This window comes from Babylonia areolata, chromosome 15 (genome assembly GCF_041734735.1).
Source record: "Babylonia areolata isolate BAREFJ2019XMU chromosome 15, ASM4173473v1, whole genome shotgun sequence".
NCBI classification, from domain to species: domain Eukaryota; kingdom Metazoa; phylum Mollusca; class Gastropoda; order Neogastropoda; family Buccinidae; genus Babylonia; species Babylonia areolata.
Genome location: NC_134890.1, coordinates 4,474,148 through 4,489,967, shown reverse-complemented (window position 1 = coordinate 4,489,967; position 15,820 = coordinate 4,474,148). Strand labels below are relative to the sequence as shown.

Sequence of the window (15,820 nt, the reverse complement as noted above, 5' to 3'; positions counted from 1 at the left end):
GATCATCCATTGGTTGAACGTTAGAATAACGTATTTGAACCAACCAAATGGCTCGAAAGGACAGTGAAAGTTACTCATTTGCCAAAATGGCTGACATGGAGGAAGAGAAAGTGGAAACCGATCAGCATAAGGTTTTGTTCAAAAAAAGAGGAAAGTTTCGTGGTCGAAGACGTCAGAAGGATAGTAGTGAAGAAGGTACTACTGATACCATTATAAATTTAGTTCATGATTTGTAATTGTATTCTGTGTGCAAAACAGTTCATGCTCAATGACGGCGGATATTCTGTCGGTTACATTGTTAGAACTGGAAACGTACGTTGGTTAATACTTTAACAGGTTAAACAGGTTACTCTACAGATCCAGTTTGAAATTACCCCTTATGACTTAACGCAGACGTAGCCACTTCTGGTAATGACAGACTAATGCCAGTGTACCACCAAAACAGTTCCTGATACCTGCAAATAAAAACACGCTAAATCATATCATATATCAAGTGTCACGGCTTTTGGGCTTTATCAGTCTTTTGCCTGATCAGTTAGGACTTTTTATTTATTCTCTTCTTTAAAAAACAAAAACAAAAAAAACTTTATATAAGAGTGCGCAATTACTAATGTTATGGCTAGCTTCCTATGGAGAAATTAAATTGGAATCCATAGTCCTTCCAGTGTTTATCAAATAAATTCTTAAAACTGTTAACTGAGTGTTCCTGCACTGACAATGTTACTGGGTAGATTGTTTCAGAAGTTAACAACCCTGTTAGTAAAAACGTGTGAAAAAAAAGTTTTATTTGGTGAATGTCTTCATTAGTTTTAGTGGGTGTCCCCCAGTATGATTACTGTCCTTTAGACTGAAGTGAAAAGATTTTGTGTTGTGCTCTATCATAATGTCCATGTACAATCTTATATGTCTCAATCATATCACCCCTTAACCTGTGATATTCCAGGCTTGGGAGTTTCAAACTAGTTAGTCTCTCTTCATAGGACATATTACTTATCCTTATAATTTGTTTGGTAAATCTTCTCTGTACATTTTCTATCAATATGTTTTCTAAGGTAACGGGATGATACCACATTACAGTTCTTTTTTTAATATTTTTTTTTTACCATATTCCAGTATTGGTCTTACTAATGATTTAAATGATGGCACCATGACATCTTTATTTAAAGACACTGACCAATGAATCACAACGTCTGTGAAAAGTATATTTTCTGAGAACGTACGAAAACAATCAGGAACAACAAAGACTTTGCCAGTCCATTCAGTAGCACGTTACAATTAAAAAATTAAGGTTTCATAGTAAGATCAGCTACTGAATAGAATCATCTTGAAGAAAAACCCAGTCGCCATTGCTGTGAACACTGAAACTGTCCGCTCTACATTACAGCAGGCTACTGCAATATATTAAATCTAAATCATTTGTTCAGGTTTCTGTTTGTCATTTGTTGTGTTTTAGTTTCATTCTGATTCACAACATAGGCATGTCTTATATATCATATGTATATATGTATAAATAGTATATACATCTTTACGACTGGAATACTTGATCAGTTGATGTGATGGTTTGTTACAGAAGGACAAAAAACCTCATCAGATGAAGATGGAAATACAGCTGTGCGGATTGAACGTAAAAATCAGAAGAAGGGTATTGTACAGTCGGTATGTTGAGATTAGCTTTTTTTTTATGGTTTCAGCTTAACTTTGTATGTGCTTGCTTATGTTTGCACCAAGTAAGTGTACATGTAATTCACATAAAATGTGTAATATCATTCATAGGTGCATGGATATTATCATATAGTGATATACACAATCTATAGAAAAAATACAATCAGAAATCGAGGAAGTTTTTAATTTTTTTATTTAGAAATATTCTTTTACGATTTCTTCACATGATAATTTTGTTTGTAAACAAACTGTAACAAACATGTATGTGTAAGACTAAGAGTAAGTATAACTTTTATACTATGACATGTATTGTACTGGTAGGAAAAAGTGAAAATGAAGTTTCTGCTTTTTTAACTTTAAAAATGAAAGGGGAAGGGGGGCTGGGAGGCACAGGGTTCTTGAAATCTTAAAACTGAAATACACCTTTGGATTCCCATTCTCAGAGAGAATGAATCTTTTTTTTTTTTTTTTGCAAACAGTTTCTGTCATTGTTTATTGATTGCAGACCAAACGTTTCAAGATGACAACTCAGCAAGCAGCCAGCACTTCCAGCGATGAGGAGAAGGAGGGTGAAGGGGTCAACGTGTCCTACAAGTCCAGTGGCACAGCTGTAGGTATTGTGTGATAAAATGTTGGTGTTCAGCAACAGTGGAAGCTAGTGCATTGGAAAGAGAATCACGAATGTGAAGCTCTGTAAAACTGAAAGGTTTGCAGTGGTGATGTGAGCTTGGTTATTGGAAATGGCCAGGCAGGACAGGTATGTGTGAACTGTGATATTAGGGCTGATTTGGAAAGTGGAACTCCTTATCGTGAAATTGCGTTATTGCATGATGCTTTATCTTGCCACTTTATGACAGTTGCTACATGATGAACTGTGTCTTTACGCTTACTGTGAAGGAAGGAACTTGATTTGTATGAGGTGCATAAAACTTTCCACACTTAGATTGCGTGATCACAGCACCACCCACACATGCACACAGGCACAAAAGCCACAAGAAGAAAATACACACACACACACACACACACACACACACACACACACGCACGCATGCACACATTCACACTTACACACACACATGCGCATGCATGCACGCAACACTGCAGCTGATTTCGAAAGTGAGTGGGTGGAGGGAGTGACTTTGGCCAACATTAGAAGTAAAATGATTTTAACACTATTTTGAAGAGAGTGCATACACTTATACAGCATTTTCATGATTAACCATAGATTCATGTCACATAGGAAGCTGAACAGCTGCTCAATTTCAGAACTTCACCAATTAATTCTGGCTCACCAAAGGCAGTCTTTGCAGTTTGATAAAGGATTCCCATCTCTTTGCTCTGTGTTTGTTTCTCAGAAACGGACAGGTCCAGACGACATGGGCGCCACGGCAACACTGGAGATTGACACAGAGCTGGACAAGGATGCGCAGGCAGTGTATGAACGCTCACTGCAGCTGCAGAAGGTAAACCACAGTTTCTCCCTCTGTTGTTTCTGTTACTTCACTCCACGCACATGGAATGGTGGCCTTGTGGTAACGCGTCCTCCTAGTAAGGGAGAGAATCTGATCTCATGGTATCAGATCCCTTACTTGGCAGCATTTTCTCCCATTCTTACTAGACCTTGGTCTTGTGGTCTGGACTCCAGTCGATTGAGACCATGCATCAAGGTCCCTTGTGTAGCATGCACTTAGCGCGTGTCAAAAAAATCCCCTTGGGAACAAAAGTTTTTGTCTTTTGCAAAATTATGTAGAAACATCCACTTTGATAGGAAAACAATTAACACTTGCCAGCAGAAAAATTAGAAGTATATGTATGTATTGTCACAGCATGTTTTATGTTTATGTGCATGAATATGACTTTGCTGTTTATGGCTGATTTTCCTTTGTAGGTTGTTGGTTTTTTTACCCCCCAGTGTTTTCAGCCCTGATGTGGCCCTTTGTGATCTGCTGGGCTTTAACTAAGCAGCTATGATAAAAACTTAGTACTAATAGTAGTCAAATGATAAAAAAGAAACACTGAGAAGTGAAACTTTTTCAAAGTTGTTTTGGCTTGAACCATAACCAAAGCCCCATTGTCACAGCATTTTGATGTGCAGTTGCACATGTATATATGTTGATGCATGAACTTTTTTTTGCATGAGTGCGAGCGCTTGAGTCTCTGTAAACTGACTGTGCACACTACTATAAACAGTGAGCAGGTTGCAGATAGATATGTGGATGGTGATGATGGGATTTCAGGAACTGAAAGGTAAAGAAGACGACAAAAAGTATCGAGGGATGAACAACTACGCCCAGTACTATGAGAAAAAGGACACTGCACAAGGCAACGCTGCCAGTGGACACGTCAGGTGAGAAAAGACACTTTGTTTTGCTGTTGGGTTTCAGTAGTTTGGTGGGCTTTGTTTCCTTTTTTTCTTTTTTTTTTTTGTGTGTGTGTTTTTTGTTGTTGTTGTTTTTCTGTAGCTCATGCTTATAAAACAAATGTTGTTTGTGTCTTGTCTTTGAAGAAATGGATTTTCTTGGGTTTTGTTGTTGTTGTTATTGTCTTATCTTTATTGCCTTTACATATTTATATGAATTCGAATACGAAACAAATTTTATACGAATCACATCCAGCTTTTGGGATTTTCGAGATGCTCCCCTCTGGTCGATGGTACAGAAGTATAAGGACAAAAACCAATTTCTTCACCAATAGCTTTTTCCCCAAAGCAGTCAGTGCCCTGTCTCTCGAACAAATCCAGTATCCCCAAAGCAGTCAATGCCCTGTCTCTCAAACAAATCCAGTATGATAGATAGAATTGTGCAATCAACAACCATCTACCTGAAGATCTGGTCATCAGCCCCATCCACATATAATATGTGGTTTCTGTTCTAATGTGTGTGTGTGTGTGTGTGTGTGTGTGCGTGCGTGCAGTCCATGCATGTGTGAGTATGCACAAGTTTTTATATTGATATGCGCTTGTATGTATCCTAATTTCTACTGTGTCTATGTTTGTGTATGATTTTCGATTTATGTTCGTACCTCGTACTATCCCCCCCAATATTCCTTGTGATCCCGGTACACTTGGTAATAAAGACATATTCTGTTCTATTCTATTCTATTTCTGATTTATCATTGAATTATCACCAAGGAATCTTTAAAGTCTGTAAAAGTTATTGTCGAACAAGTAACATCATAATAATTTAGATGTGTGCGTGAGTGCTTAAGGGGTTGAGGGGATGGGGTTGGGAGTGGGGGGCATTTATTGTCATTGTTTTTTGTTTGTGACTGTTTTTGAGGAGCTACTGGCTTTGACTTTTTTCATGACTTCCTTAAAATTTTGAAATAGTTTGAAACATGATATTGACCTTAGAAAATGTAACAAAATGACGACAACAACAAAAACAAAAAACACCCCCCAAAACCAAAACCACACATAAAATGAAAAACAGTACATTGTTGACTTTCCCATTTGAATAAAAATATTTGGAGGGTAATCCTTATGTGACTTTTTTTTTCATGATTATTAAGCGATATGCATGCATGTGTGTGTGTGTGTGTGTGTGTGTGTGTGTGGTGTGTGTTGTATTTTTTCCCTTGCAGCAGAGGTTTTCTATCAATACAAGGCAATCCACATTCAACATAAAATGAGAAAGAAAACAAAGACATTTTACCTTCAGTGAAGTCAGCACCACTGACGGTGAAGAAAGACAGTGTGTTGGAATTTTGCTCAACAGCATGCTAAAAGTTGTATTTAACTACACATACTTAACCGTGACCCACTAGTGCAGACTCCGGCAGGGGTCTGATTCCTGTCATGTGCAGACTACTACCTGCCTATGTGGAGAAAATGAAAGTAGCTACGGCTGCTTTTGTTTACGGAAATTGAGGCAGCCAGAGAAAAAAAAAGTGACACAATGTCTGTCCTGCTAAGTGCCTATCCTGACAAAACTTGTAATTTTGTTTATGGAAGTGGAGGCAGCCAGTGGAGATGACATGACACAGTCACAGTCACAATGTCTGTCTAGGAAAGGGACTATCCCGCTAAAACTTGTAATTTTGTTATAGAAATGGAGGCAGCCAGTGGAAATGAAGTGACACAGACAGCTATGATGTCAGTCCAGTAAAGAAACCTACAGAGCTGTTGTGCTGACCACCTTGTACTGCTGTGAAACATGGACAATGTGTCGCCGTCACATTCAACAACTTGAGCAGTTTCACCTCTCTGGTGAGCCTATGAGAGATCCTCGGCATGAAGTGGCAAGACAGGGTCTCCATCCTCCAGGACCTAGAGAGGAGCGGCCTGCCCAGCATCGAAAGCCTGCTGATCCAGTGCCAGCTACGCTGGACAGGACACGTTGTCCGCATGACAGACAGTAGGATCCCGAAGATGCTCTTGTATGGCCAGCTGAAGGAAGGCCACCGCGAACTTGGAAGACCCTTCAAGCGCTTCAAGGACACCTTGAAGACAAACCTCAAAGCCTGTGACATAGACATCGCTTCGTGGGAAACTGATGCCCTTGACCGCTCTCGCTGGAGGATGCTGTGCTCTAGTGGCATAAAGATATTTAAAAACAAGAGAACGCTGGCTATTAAGGAGAAGCATGAGTGAAGGAAGCAGGGCTCAACTTCTGGAGACGTTTTCCGTTGCAACAACTGTGGGAAGTGCTGCGCATCCAGAATCGGCCTCTTCTCCCATATGAGGACACACACCGACAGATAAGCCTGCCTGCCTACTCATCTGTCGGTCTGACGGGAGACTCCATTATTATCATTATTAAAGAGCCTAACCTGCTCAAACTTGTAATTTATTACGGAAAAGGAGACAGCCAGTGGAAATGAAGTGTCACAGTCACAGTCACAATGTGTGTCCAGGAAAGGACCTATCCGTGCCCCGGCCCATCTGCGAGCTACAGTCCGGTGGGACTATCAGCCCGACATCTGTAAAGACTACAAGGAGACCGGCTTCTGTGGCTTTGGGGGTGAGGGGGGCTGCTTCTGGGATGTGTATGTGTGTGGGTGGGTGTGGATGTGGTGTGTGGATGTGTGTGGTATGTGTGTGGGTTGCGTGTGGTATGTGTGTGGGGTGCATGTGATGTCTGTGTGTGTACATTGTGTGTGTGTGTGTGTGTGTGTCTCTGTGAATGTATGTGTGTCACTGTGGTGTGTGTGTGTGTGTGTGTGTGAGTGTGTGTTTGTCACTCTGTGCGTCATCCTGTGTTTGTGTGTGTAATGCCTGTGATGATTTCTTGATGCTTTGATATTCTTCAGTTATTGTTGTTAGTAGTCGTAGTAGTATTTTTAGTCTTATGATTAAAAAAAAAAAAAGAAAAGAAAAAAAAGAAAAGAAACAGGGAGAAAAACAAATCCTACATCTGTAAGCACTTGCTTAGGGTACGTTCACACTAGGCTGTAACCACGATCTAACCAAATGGTTACATTGAGGGATGTAACTACCATGAGACAAACTCTAGATTTTTCATACAGCATGTGTGAACGGAAAGCGTCTAACCACTGTCTAACTATTAGGCTCCGCCCCTTTTCCCGCGCGTTTTTTGACTGAGAGCAGCAGTTCTCGCTCGCTGGCTGGGTTTTGTTTTGCGCTGAAGTTAGACTGGTGGCATCTAACTACCGTTGTAACTTCGTTCTAACTTGAACAAGTTACAAGCCAAGTTACAGGGGTGCTGTGGCTGAGGCGTCATGTACAGATTGGGGTATACTTTTGTTTTCTGTGGTTCCCATGGGTTTCCATGAGGTGGGGGGTCTTGAGGTTGTGCATCTCCACCAGCCTGCTGTGACCTGCTGCAACCTGTTGGAACTTGGGTCTTGTAACTCCCTTTGAAAGTATAAAACCCCCTTGTTTCAGGGGGGTTTCTTCATTCCATCTTGACCTGTCATCATGAATCGTGGATTCGTGTAGACGCAGCAAGAACGAAAAAAATGACAGTCAGCCAGCTTAAATACATTCACACTGTAACTGATCAAGTTAAACACGCGTCGATGTAACTCACTATAACTGACCCCAACCATGCAAAGAAGGTTGCAATCACTTGCAGTCGGTTAGATGTGTCGGGCCAGACAATTTGCATACCGCACGCAGCGTGCGTGCAAGGCATGCTATTTTGTTTTGACGTCGAGTTTTTTTCAAACTCGGCTCCGCCTCTATTTTCTGCTCTAACTCACTGGAACCGACGGGGACTAGTGTGAATGCCTTTGTAACCGTTTATAACTTGATCGGGCGATGTAACCTCGAAAATTTTTTATCTCCCGAGTCATATTTTTGGGGGCCATCTAACCACCTATCTAACCAAAAATCGGGTCTTCCCGAAAAATCGTCTAACCGATGGGAACCCACTGCAACCAAAAATTCGTGGTTCCAGTGAGTTAGAGAGCGATGTAACCATTTGGTTAGATCGTGGTTACAGCCTAGTGTGAACGTAGCATTATGGGACTGTTTGATAAGGATAGAACCTTCCATGTCCCAAAATACAAAAGACAGAGCCTTTTAATCATCTGGTGTTCAAATATGGAACTCTTTGCCTCACCACATCCGTCACAGCCCCTCACTGCCTTCCTTTAAATCTAACCTCAAGACTTTCCTCTTCCAGCAGCATTTCCTCTAGACCCTCTCTCACACATGAAAGTAGTTAGTTGATTGTGTAGGTATATTTGTAACCCTGTATTGTGTGTGCGTCGAATGTATGGATGGATGGATGCAAGCATGTATGTATTTTTGTATTGTGTGTACAAATTTGTATGCACATATATATGTTTATTGTGCATGATTGAGTTGAGGTGTCTGTGTGGATTGTAAAGCACTTTGTACAATGAGGAAAGCACTGATAAATGTCCAGTTATTATTATTATTATCAAAAAGGAAAACAAATCATAGATGAAGGTTGGTGTGTCCAAAATGCTTTGAAGTTTTGAACAGAGTGTTTTGAAAGTGTTGGGATACACTGTTGTGTTTGTGTATTTAGACAGCTGCAAGTTTCTGCACGACCGCAGCGACTACAAGCACGGCTGGCAGTTAGAGCGGGAGATGGACGAGGGGAGATATGGGCAGAGTGGTGAGTCTCTCTTCTGTAATGTGTATTGTATTGTGTTGCATTGTATTATGTTGTGTTGTAGTGTTGTGTTGTGTATTGTGTTGTGTTGTACTGTTGTGTTGTGTTGTACTGTATTGTATCATTTTTTGTCACAACATGTTTCTCTGTGTGAAATTCAGGCTGACCTCCCCAGAAAGAGCACATCCTTACAGTTCAGCACCATCTTTTTTTTTGCATCAAAGTGTATTTGTTCTTTAAAAATTTTTTTTTATCAAAATTGATTTTCTGCAGAATTTTGCCAGCGAGAACCCTTTTGTTGCCTTGAGTTCTTTTACGTGGTGCACTAAATGCATGCAACACACAGGACTTTGGTTTATCGTCTCCAAATGACTAGCATCAAGACCAGCACTCAAGGTCTAATGGAGGTGGAGGAAATACTGTCAAGTGTGGGAATCGTTCCAGTGTGCTGAGATTCTCTCGTTTCCAAGGTGGATGCATTACCGCTAGGCCATCACACTTGTCGGTTCCTTTGGTTTTGAATGTAACCACCGCTAGTTGCTTGTGTCCATTGCTTGAACAGTGCCAAAACCAGCTGTATTCTTCAGACCCCACACAACAAAAAGTAAACATTTGCTCTAGTGACTGTTCAGACCAAACAAATCCTACATGCTGTGAAGAACATTCACATTCTCTAGATAGAAACAGTTCTCCATACAACCAAAGATGCACATCCACATTAAAGCAGTTTTCCTGAATTCAATTGTAGTCCACTATGCTTCAGTTCAGCAGCACAAAACCACAAGTTTTACTTTTCTTGCACTGAATTTATATTCCATCCAAAATACAAACGATGGTGAATTCAAAAGGAAAAGTTGCATTTCATCAGAAATGATTCCACGAAGTGTATGGTTGGTTCCAGAGTTTTGAAGGATGTTGTCATGATAGTCAGTTTCTGGGGCAGACAAATGTATTGCTGAGATGTTTTTGAAAAAAACAAAAGGTAATTGTTAAAACTTAAAACCCTCATCATGACTGTGTATTTCTCTTCGTCAGAACTTTGTATGTTGATAGGGAAAATGATTTTGTGTATTTTGAAGGAAAATTACCTGTCCCTCGAACAAATCCAGTATGATTAAAGAGAGTTGTGCAATCAACAACCACTTACCTGAAGATCTAGTCATCAGCCCCATCCACATGTGATATGCAGCTTATGTTTAAATGTGTGTTTGGGTGTGTGCACAAGTTCTCATTTTGATATGCACATGTATGTGTCCTAAATTCTACTGTATCTGTGTTTGTGTATGATTTCGATTTATGTTTGTACCTTTTTATGTGCTATCCCCCCCAGTATTCCTTGTGACCCCGGTTCACTTGGTAATAAAGACATATTCTATTATATTCTATTCACTTCGTCAAGTCTCCACACTCAGCTCTTTCAAGTCTGGCTTAAAAACCCACCTCTTCCCAAAATAGCCTCCCTTCCCTGCCTCTTCCTTGTCTTCAGTTTCTCCAGTTTTAGAGTGATGCATGTGTGTGAATGACTGGTGCAAAAGTGCTTTGATTTGTCTGCACAAGATTCAGCGTTATATAAATACCATTATTATTATTATATTCTAATATTTATTTGCTTGTTCGTATGGGTTTTATTTTGTGTTGGTTTGTTTACTTTTTTGACATCTCTGGATTTGTTTTTATGTGTGTGTGTGTGTGTGTGTGTGTGTTCATATGGTATTTATGCTCATGTTTGAATACCTCCATGAGCCACATGACACAAACTTCTTGCCCTGCCTTGTTGGTTCCTGTGTGTTTGGAATCAGCCCTTTGATGTGTGTGCATGCAGACGACAAGAACTACGAGATCAGCAGCGATGAGGACGACTTTCCCTTCAAGTGTTTCATCTGTCGCAAATCCTTCACCAATCCCGTGGTTACAAAGTGAGTGTGTGTGTGTGTGTGTGTGTGTGTGTGTGTGTGAGCAGTTTGTTCACCATTCTGTAAGAAACAGGAAGCCATTGGAATTCTGGGAGGAGACTAGAGGTATACTCCGTTCATAATTACGTGCCGAGAACAAGGCTTTGAACAGATACATTACTTAGAAAAGAAAAGAAGAAATTCCCATTTTGTTTCTCATGAAAGAAAAAGACTGCTGTATCAGATGAGTGTGCAGTTGCACACTGTGTCAGTGTGTGGGCATATGTTGGTAGGCGCTTTTTAAAATTGTATTTTTTGTTTCACACAAACCTTGGGCAGGCTCGAAAGACCTGGTCAGCTTGTTGGAGTTATTTGAAGATCGGCATCTGCATTTTTATTATTATTATTATTTTTTTTTTACTTCTTTACAGCAGATGTGTTGTGGCATACTATACATGGATCAGTGCACACACTTTGACACCTCCTAGAAAATGAACTGAAACTGTTGATGATGTTTCTTTGCTTTTGGATGTTCCATGCTGCGAGATGATGATGTTTCCTTGTTTTCAGATGATGATGATGTTTCCTTGTTTTCAGATGATGATGATGTTTCCATGTTTTCATATGATGATGTTTCCTTGTTTTCAGATGATGATGATGTTTCCTTGCTTTCAGATGATGATGTTTCCATGTTTTCAGATGATGATGTTGTTTCCTTGTTTTCAGATGGTGATGATGTTTCCTTGTTTTTATATAATGATGTTTCCTTGTTTTCATATAATGATGTTTCCTTGTTTTCAGATGATGATGATGTTTCCATGTTTTCATATGATGATGTTTCCTTGTTTTCAGATGATGATGATGTTTCCTTGCTTTCAGATGATGATGATGTTTCCTTGCTTTCAGATGATGATGATGTTTCCTTGTTTTCAGATGATGATGATGTTTCCTTGTTTTCAGATGATGATGATGTTTCCTTGCTTTCAGATGATGATGATGTTTCCTTGCTTTCAGAAGATGATGATGTTTCCTTGTTTTCAGATGGTGATGTTTCCTTGTTTTCAGATGGTGATGTTTCCTTGTTTTCAGATGATGATGTTGTTTCCTTGTTTTCAGATGATGATGTTGTTTCCTTGTTTTCAGATTATGATGATGTTTCCTTGTTTTCAGATGGTGATGATGTTTCCTTGTTTTCAGATGATGGTGATGTTTCCTTGTTTTCAGATGGTGATGTTTGTTTTCAGAGGATAATGTTGTTTCCTTGTTTTCAGATGATGATGATGATGTTTCCTTGCTCTTCATATGATGATGTTTCCTTGTTTTCAGATGATGATGATGTTTCCTTGCTTTCAGATGATGATGATGATGATGATGTTTCCTTGCTTTCAGATGATGATGATGTTTCCTTGCTTTCAGATGATGATGTTTCCTTGCTCTCATTTGGTGGTGTTTCCCTGCTTTCAGATGCAAACATTATTTCTGTGAGAAGTGCGCTCTGGACCAGTACCGGAAGACTCAGCGCTGTTTTGTCTGCAACCAGCAAACCAACGGTGTCTTCAACCCTGCCAAAGGTAGGTTGTATCAGCTGTGTCTGTGACCATCGGAACAGCAGAGGCGGCAGCTGCTGTCCTGATTATCTGGTCTAGAGTTTGATGAAAGTGGAGAGTGTCTTGCCCGAGTTACATCCCCACTCTGTCGGCTATGGAGGGTTTTAGGACAGTAGGTATTGGGATGATCCCACAAGCCAACTAGCCTCCAAGGCTGTGGCACAAAGAGCCAGTGCAATCTTGCATCCAAATTTCCAAACATTTCCAAGGCAGAAGTTGCAGCCCTTTACAGAATTGTAAAAACTTCCACCAAGATTACCGGGGGTGATCTACCTTCTCTAGAAGACATATAAGTGGCTACTCAAAAAAGCAAAATCAATCAGCCAGGACGAATTACATCCAGCTTTTGGGGTTTTCGAGATGCTCCCCTCTGGTCGACGGTACAGAAGTATAAGTACGAAAACCAATCGCTTCGCCAATAGCTTTATCCCTAAAGCAGTCAATGCCCTGTCTCTTGAACAAATCCAGTGTGATAAATAGAATTGTGCAACCAACAACCATCCACTGAAAGATCTAGTCATCAGCCCCATCCACATGTAATATGCAGCTTCTGTTCAAACGTGTGTGTGTGTTTGTGTGTGTGTGTGTTTTCAGTGCATGCATGTGTGAGTATGCACAAGTTTTTATATTGATATGCGCTTGTATGTATCCTAATTTTTACTGTATCTGTGTTTGTGTATGATTTTCGATTTATGTTCGTATCTTGTTATGTACTATCATCCCCAATATTCCTTGTGACCCCGGTACACTTGGTAATAAAGACATATTCTATTCTATTCCATTCTAAGTTTAAGAGCAAGAGTCCCCCACAACAGACTAGGCTGTAGATAAATGAATTGCCATTGTAGTGGAGAAACCATTGATCATACAGCTCTCACTTTGCAATTGGCCCAGCTGTATGCCTGTGTCAGTGTTTGATATAAGCGGAGAATTCAGCCCAAGCCAAAGGTAGAACTAACAAATTTTCCCAGTTCAGACAGAGAGAAACATGGCGGGAGAGTTTTTAGTTCTTCATGTTACCACCAAAAACGGAGTATGGCTGCCTACATGGCAGGGTAAAAACGGTCATACATGTAAAAGCCCACTTATGTACATACAAGTGAACATGGGAGTTGCAGCCCATGAACGAAAAAGAAGAAAAAAAGTTCTTCATGTGAACTAAACATGGAATTCACTGCCTTTTTCAGTCCATCACAGTCTTGCACTCACATCAAGTGGAGTGATGGCCTAGAGGTAACACGTCCACCTAGGAAGCGAGAGAATCTGAGCGCGCTGGTTTGAATCACGGCTCAGCTGCCGATATTTTCTCCCCCTCCACTAGACTTTGAGTGGTGGTCTGGACCCTAGTTATTTGGATGAGACGATAAACCGAGGTCCCGTGTGCAGCATGCACTTAGTGCACGTGAAAGAACCCTCGGCAACAAAAGGGTTGTTCCTTTCAAAATTCTGTAGAAAAATCCACTTTGATAGGAAAATCAAATAAAACTGCAGGCAGGAAAAAATACCAAAAAAACGGTGGCGATGTAGTGTAGCGACGCGCTCTCCCAGGGGAGAGCAGCCCAAATTTCACACAGAGAAATTTTTTGTGATAAAAAGAAATACAAATATAAATAATTAGATAAAACAGATCTAAAAACATTTCATTACCAAGCAGACTGTACATACTCCAGTCTGTATGAATCTACAACCATTTCTTCCATGCATGGTTGTGGGTGTGGGTGAGCTTTGTGTCTGTCTGATGGGTTACTGTAAAGCTTTCACAGAGGTTTGAAAGCACAATATCAATGCACTGTTATTATTTATACCTTCTGTTGTCACAGTCAGTGGTGAAGGCAGTGAGTGTTTTGGGGGAGTGACAGGAAAGACTCAGAAATACAGGTATCAGGACTGAGGGAGGGGGTTTGTTCGAGGGGAACACATGCACACACACCATACATGTAATTGTACTTTCTCTCTCTTACTCATTTCCTAATGACTGATATGTAAAACTGGTTCCACTTCTCTCTCTCAGAACTGATGACCAAGCTGAACAAAAGGAGGGAGGCTGGTGACGACAGCGGTGACAGCAGCAGTGATAACGACGCCGCCGGGTCTGATCATGAGCCAGCCAGGGAAGGGGAAGAAACGTAGCCTTCATTGCGCACCGTTATCATCGCTTTGTCTCGATGTTCAATCATTTTTGACTCACTTGTGTGAACAAAGTGAGTCTATGTTTTAACCCGGTGTTTGGTTGTGTGTGTGTGTGTGTGTGTGTGTGTGTGTGCTTAACTTTAACTTTGCCATTTTCTCTGGAAATACTTACTTTGCTAATACCAAATTTGGCTTAAACATAGTATGAAAAAAAATCTTTACAGTCATACCAATAACAGGTTGTAAGTCTCCCGAATTAAATCATTATTTCCTAATCATTAACGGTTTATTTCATTGCCGTTCGCTGTGAAATCTAAAAATTGTAAAAACCAGCTTCCCACTGAGTTAGGCCTACTAGAAGGTATGTTGTGTGGTATATTGTCTTTGAAGATGAAGACCTTGTTTTTCTTGTTCACAATTAAAAGGAAAGAAGTACAAATTCTAGACAGAACACATACAGTGATACTAACAAAACCATCGACTTGTTTACTGCATATAAATATTCTAAAGTGGACACTGAATTAACTGGAATGAACATAAAAGAAAAATTGAATCATTCGTTTCGTTCAGCTCGTTGTTGTAGACTGGTTCCTCAGTGCAGATCTAGAGATCTACCATGTGTTGCGGTGGGCATGAAGTGATGGCAACGTCTCCTTTACCGCCGAAATAAAAGAATACTCGAGATGTAATAAAACACACAAAAAACATGATTTAAACGGCGTTATCACGTCCACTACAATCACATCTATTTGTCGCATAAAGAAGAAAACGTCAATATTGTATTAAGTATTAAATTCAGTCGAATGACGTCAGATGTGCTGCAGCAGTGGATTGGTCTGCTTGCTTCGGAACTGAACATGCGTGGGTCCATCCCACTCGCATGCCTTTTTTCTTTTTTTCAATTATTTTTTTTCTTCCAAGCTTATTTTATTTTTCATATTTAATACAGAGCACTTTTCAATGATTTTTTTTTTTTTCTCCTCATGATAAAGTGTGAAGCACAAGTGGGTATTGAAGGCTTTGCCTCTTGTCATTCATGTTTTTATTTTCCTCAAGAGTCATGATCTCTGTGTGGGTTTGTGATCAAAATGGGAAAATTATTATTTTATTTCAGTGCTGAGAAAATGTGACAGGACTTGAATGGTTGCTGGTTTCTGTGTTTGACGTGCTGTATGAAACTTTTTTTTTTTTTTTCCAACATATTAGAAACATCGTCATAGATACATGACCATAACTTTGAAGTGACCAAGCATTGGTGCATCATCTGTTGGGAAGTGTATCACTTTTTGGTATTTGTATTGCTGGATGTGTATTAAAAATCTTTGGGCAGCATGTGATTTGTTTGTGCCCCTTCTTGTGTTTGTGTTGTCAGAGAGGACCATCACATGCAAATATTTGTCACACACACACACACGCACACCTGAAAAGACATGCCCAACACACAAACGTGCAGTACACAAACATGCATTATTGGTTTCAAGTT

At 40.1% G+C, this 15,820-nt stretch overlaps 1 protein-coding gene across 1 annotated transcript; it reads left to right on the top strand.

The window, feature by feature from the left end:
* The first annotated feature begins 64 nt into the window (after positions 1-64).
* LOC143290379 (E3 ubiquitin-protein ligase RNF113A-like) lies at positions 65-15,012 on the top strand. The gene is made up of 10 exons (XM_076599763.1): positions 65-195; positions 1,571-1,656; positions 2,168-2,272; positions 3,018-3,125; positions 3,900-4,009; positions 6,517-6,623; positions 8,622-8,711; positions 10,531-10,624; positions 12,065-12,171; positions 14,219-15,012. The coding sequence occupies exons 1-10, from the start codon at positions 87-89 to the stop codon at positions 14,335-14,337; spliced, it is 1,035 nt and encodes a 344-aa protein (XP_076455878.1). The 5' UTR covers positions 65-86; the 3' UTR covers positions 14,338-15,012.
* Positions 15,013-15,820: the final 808 nt, after the last annotated feature.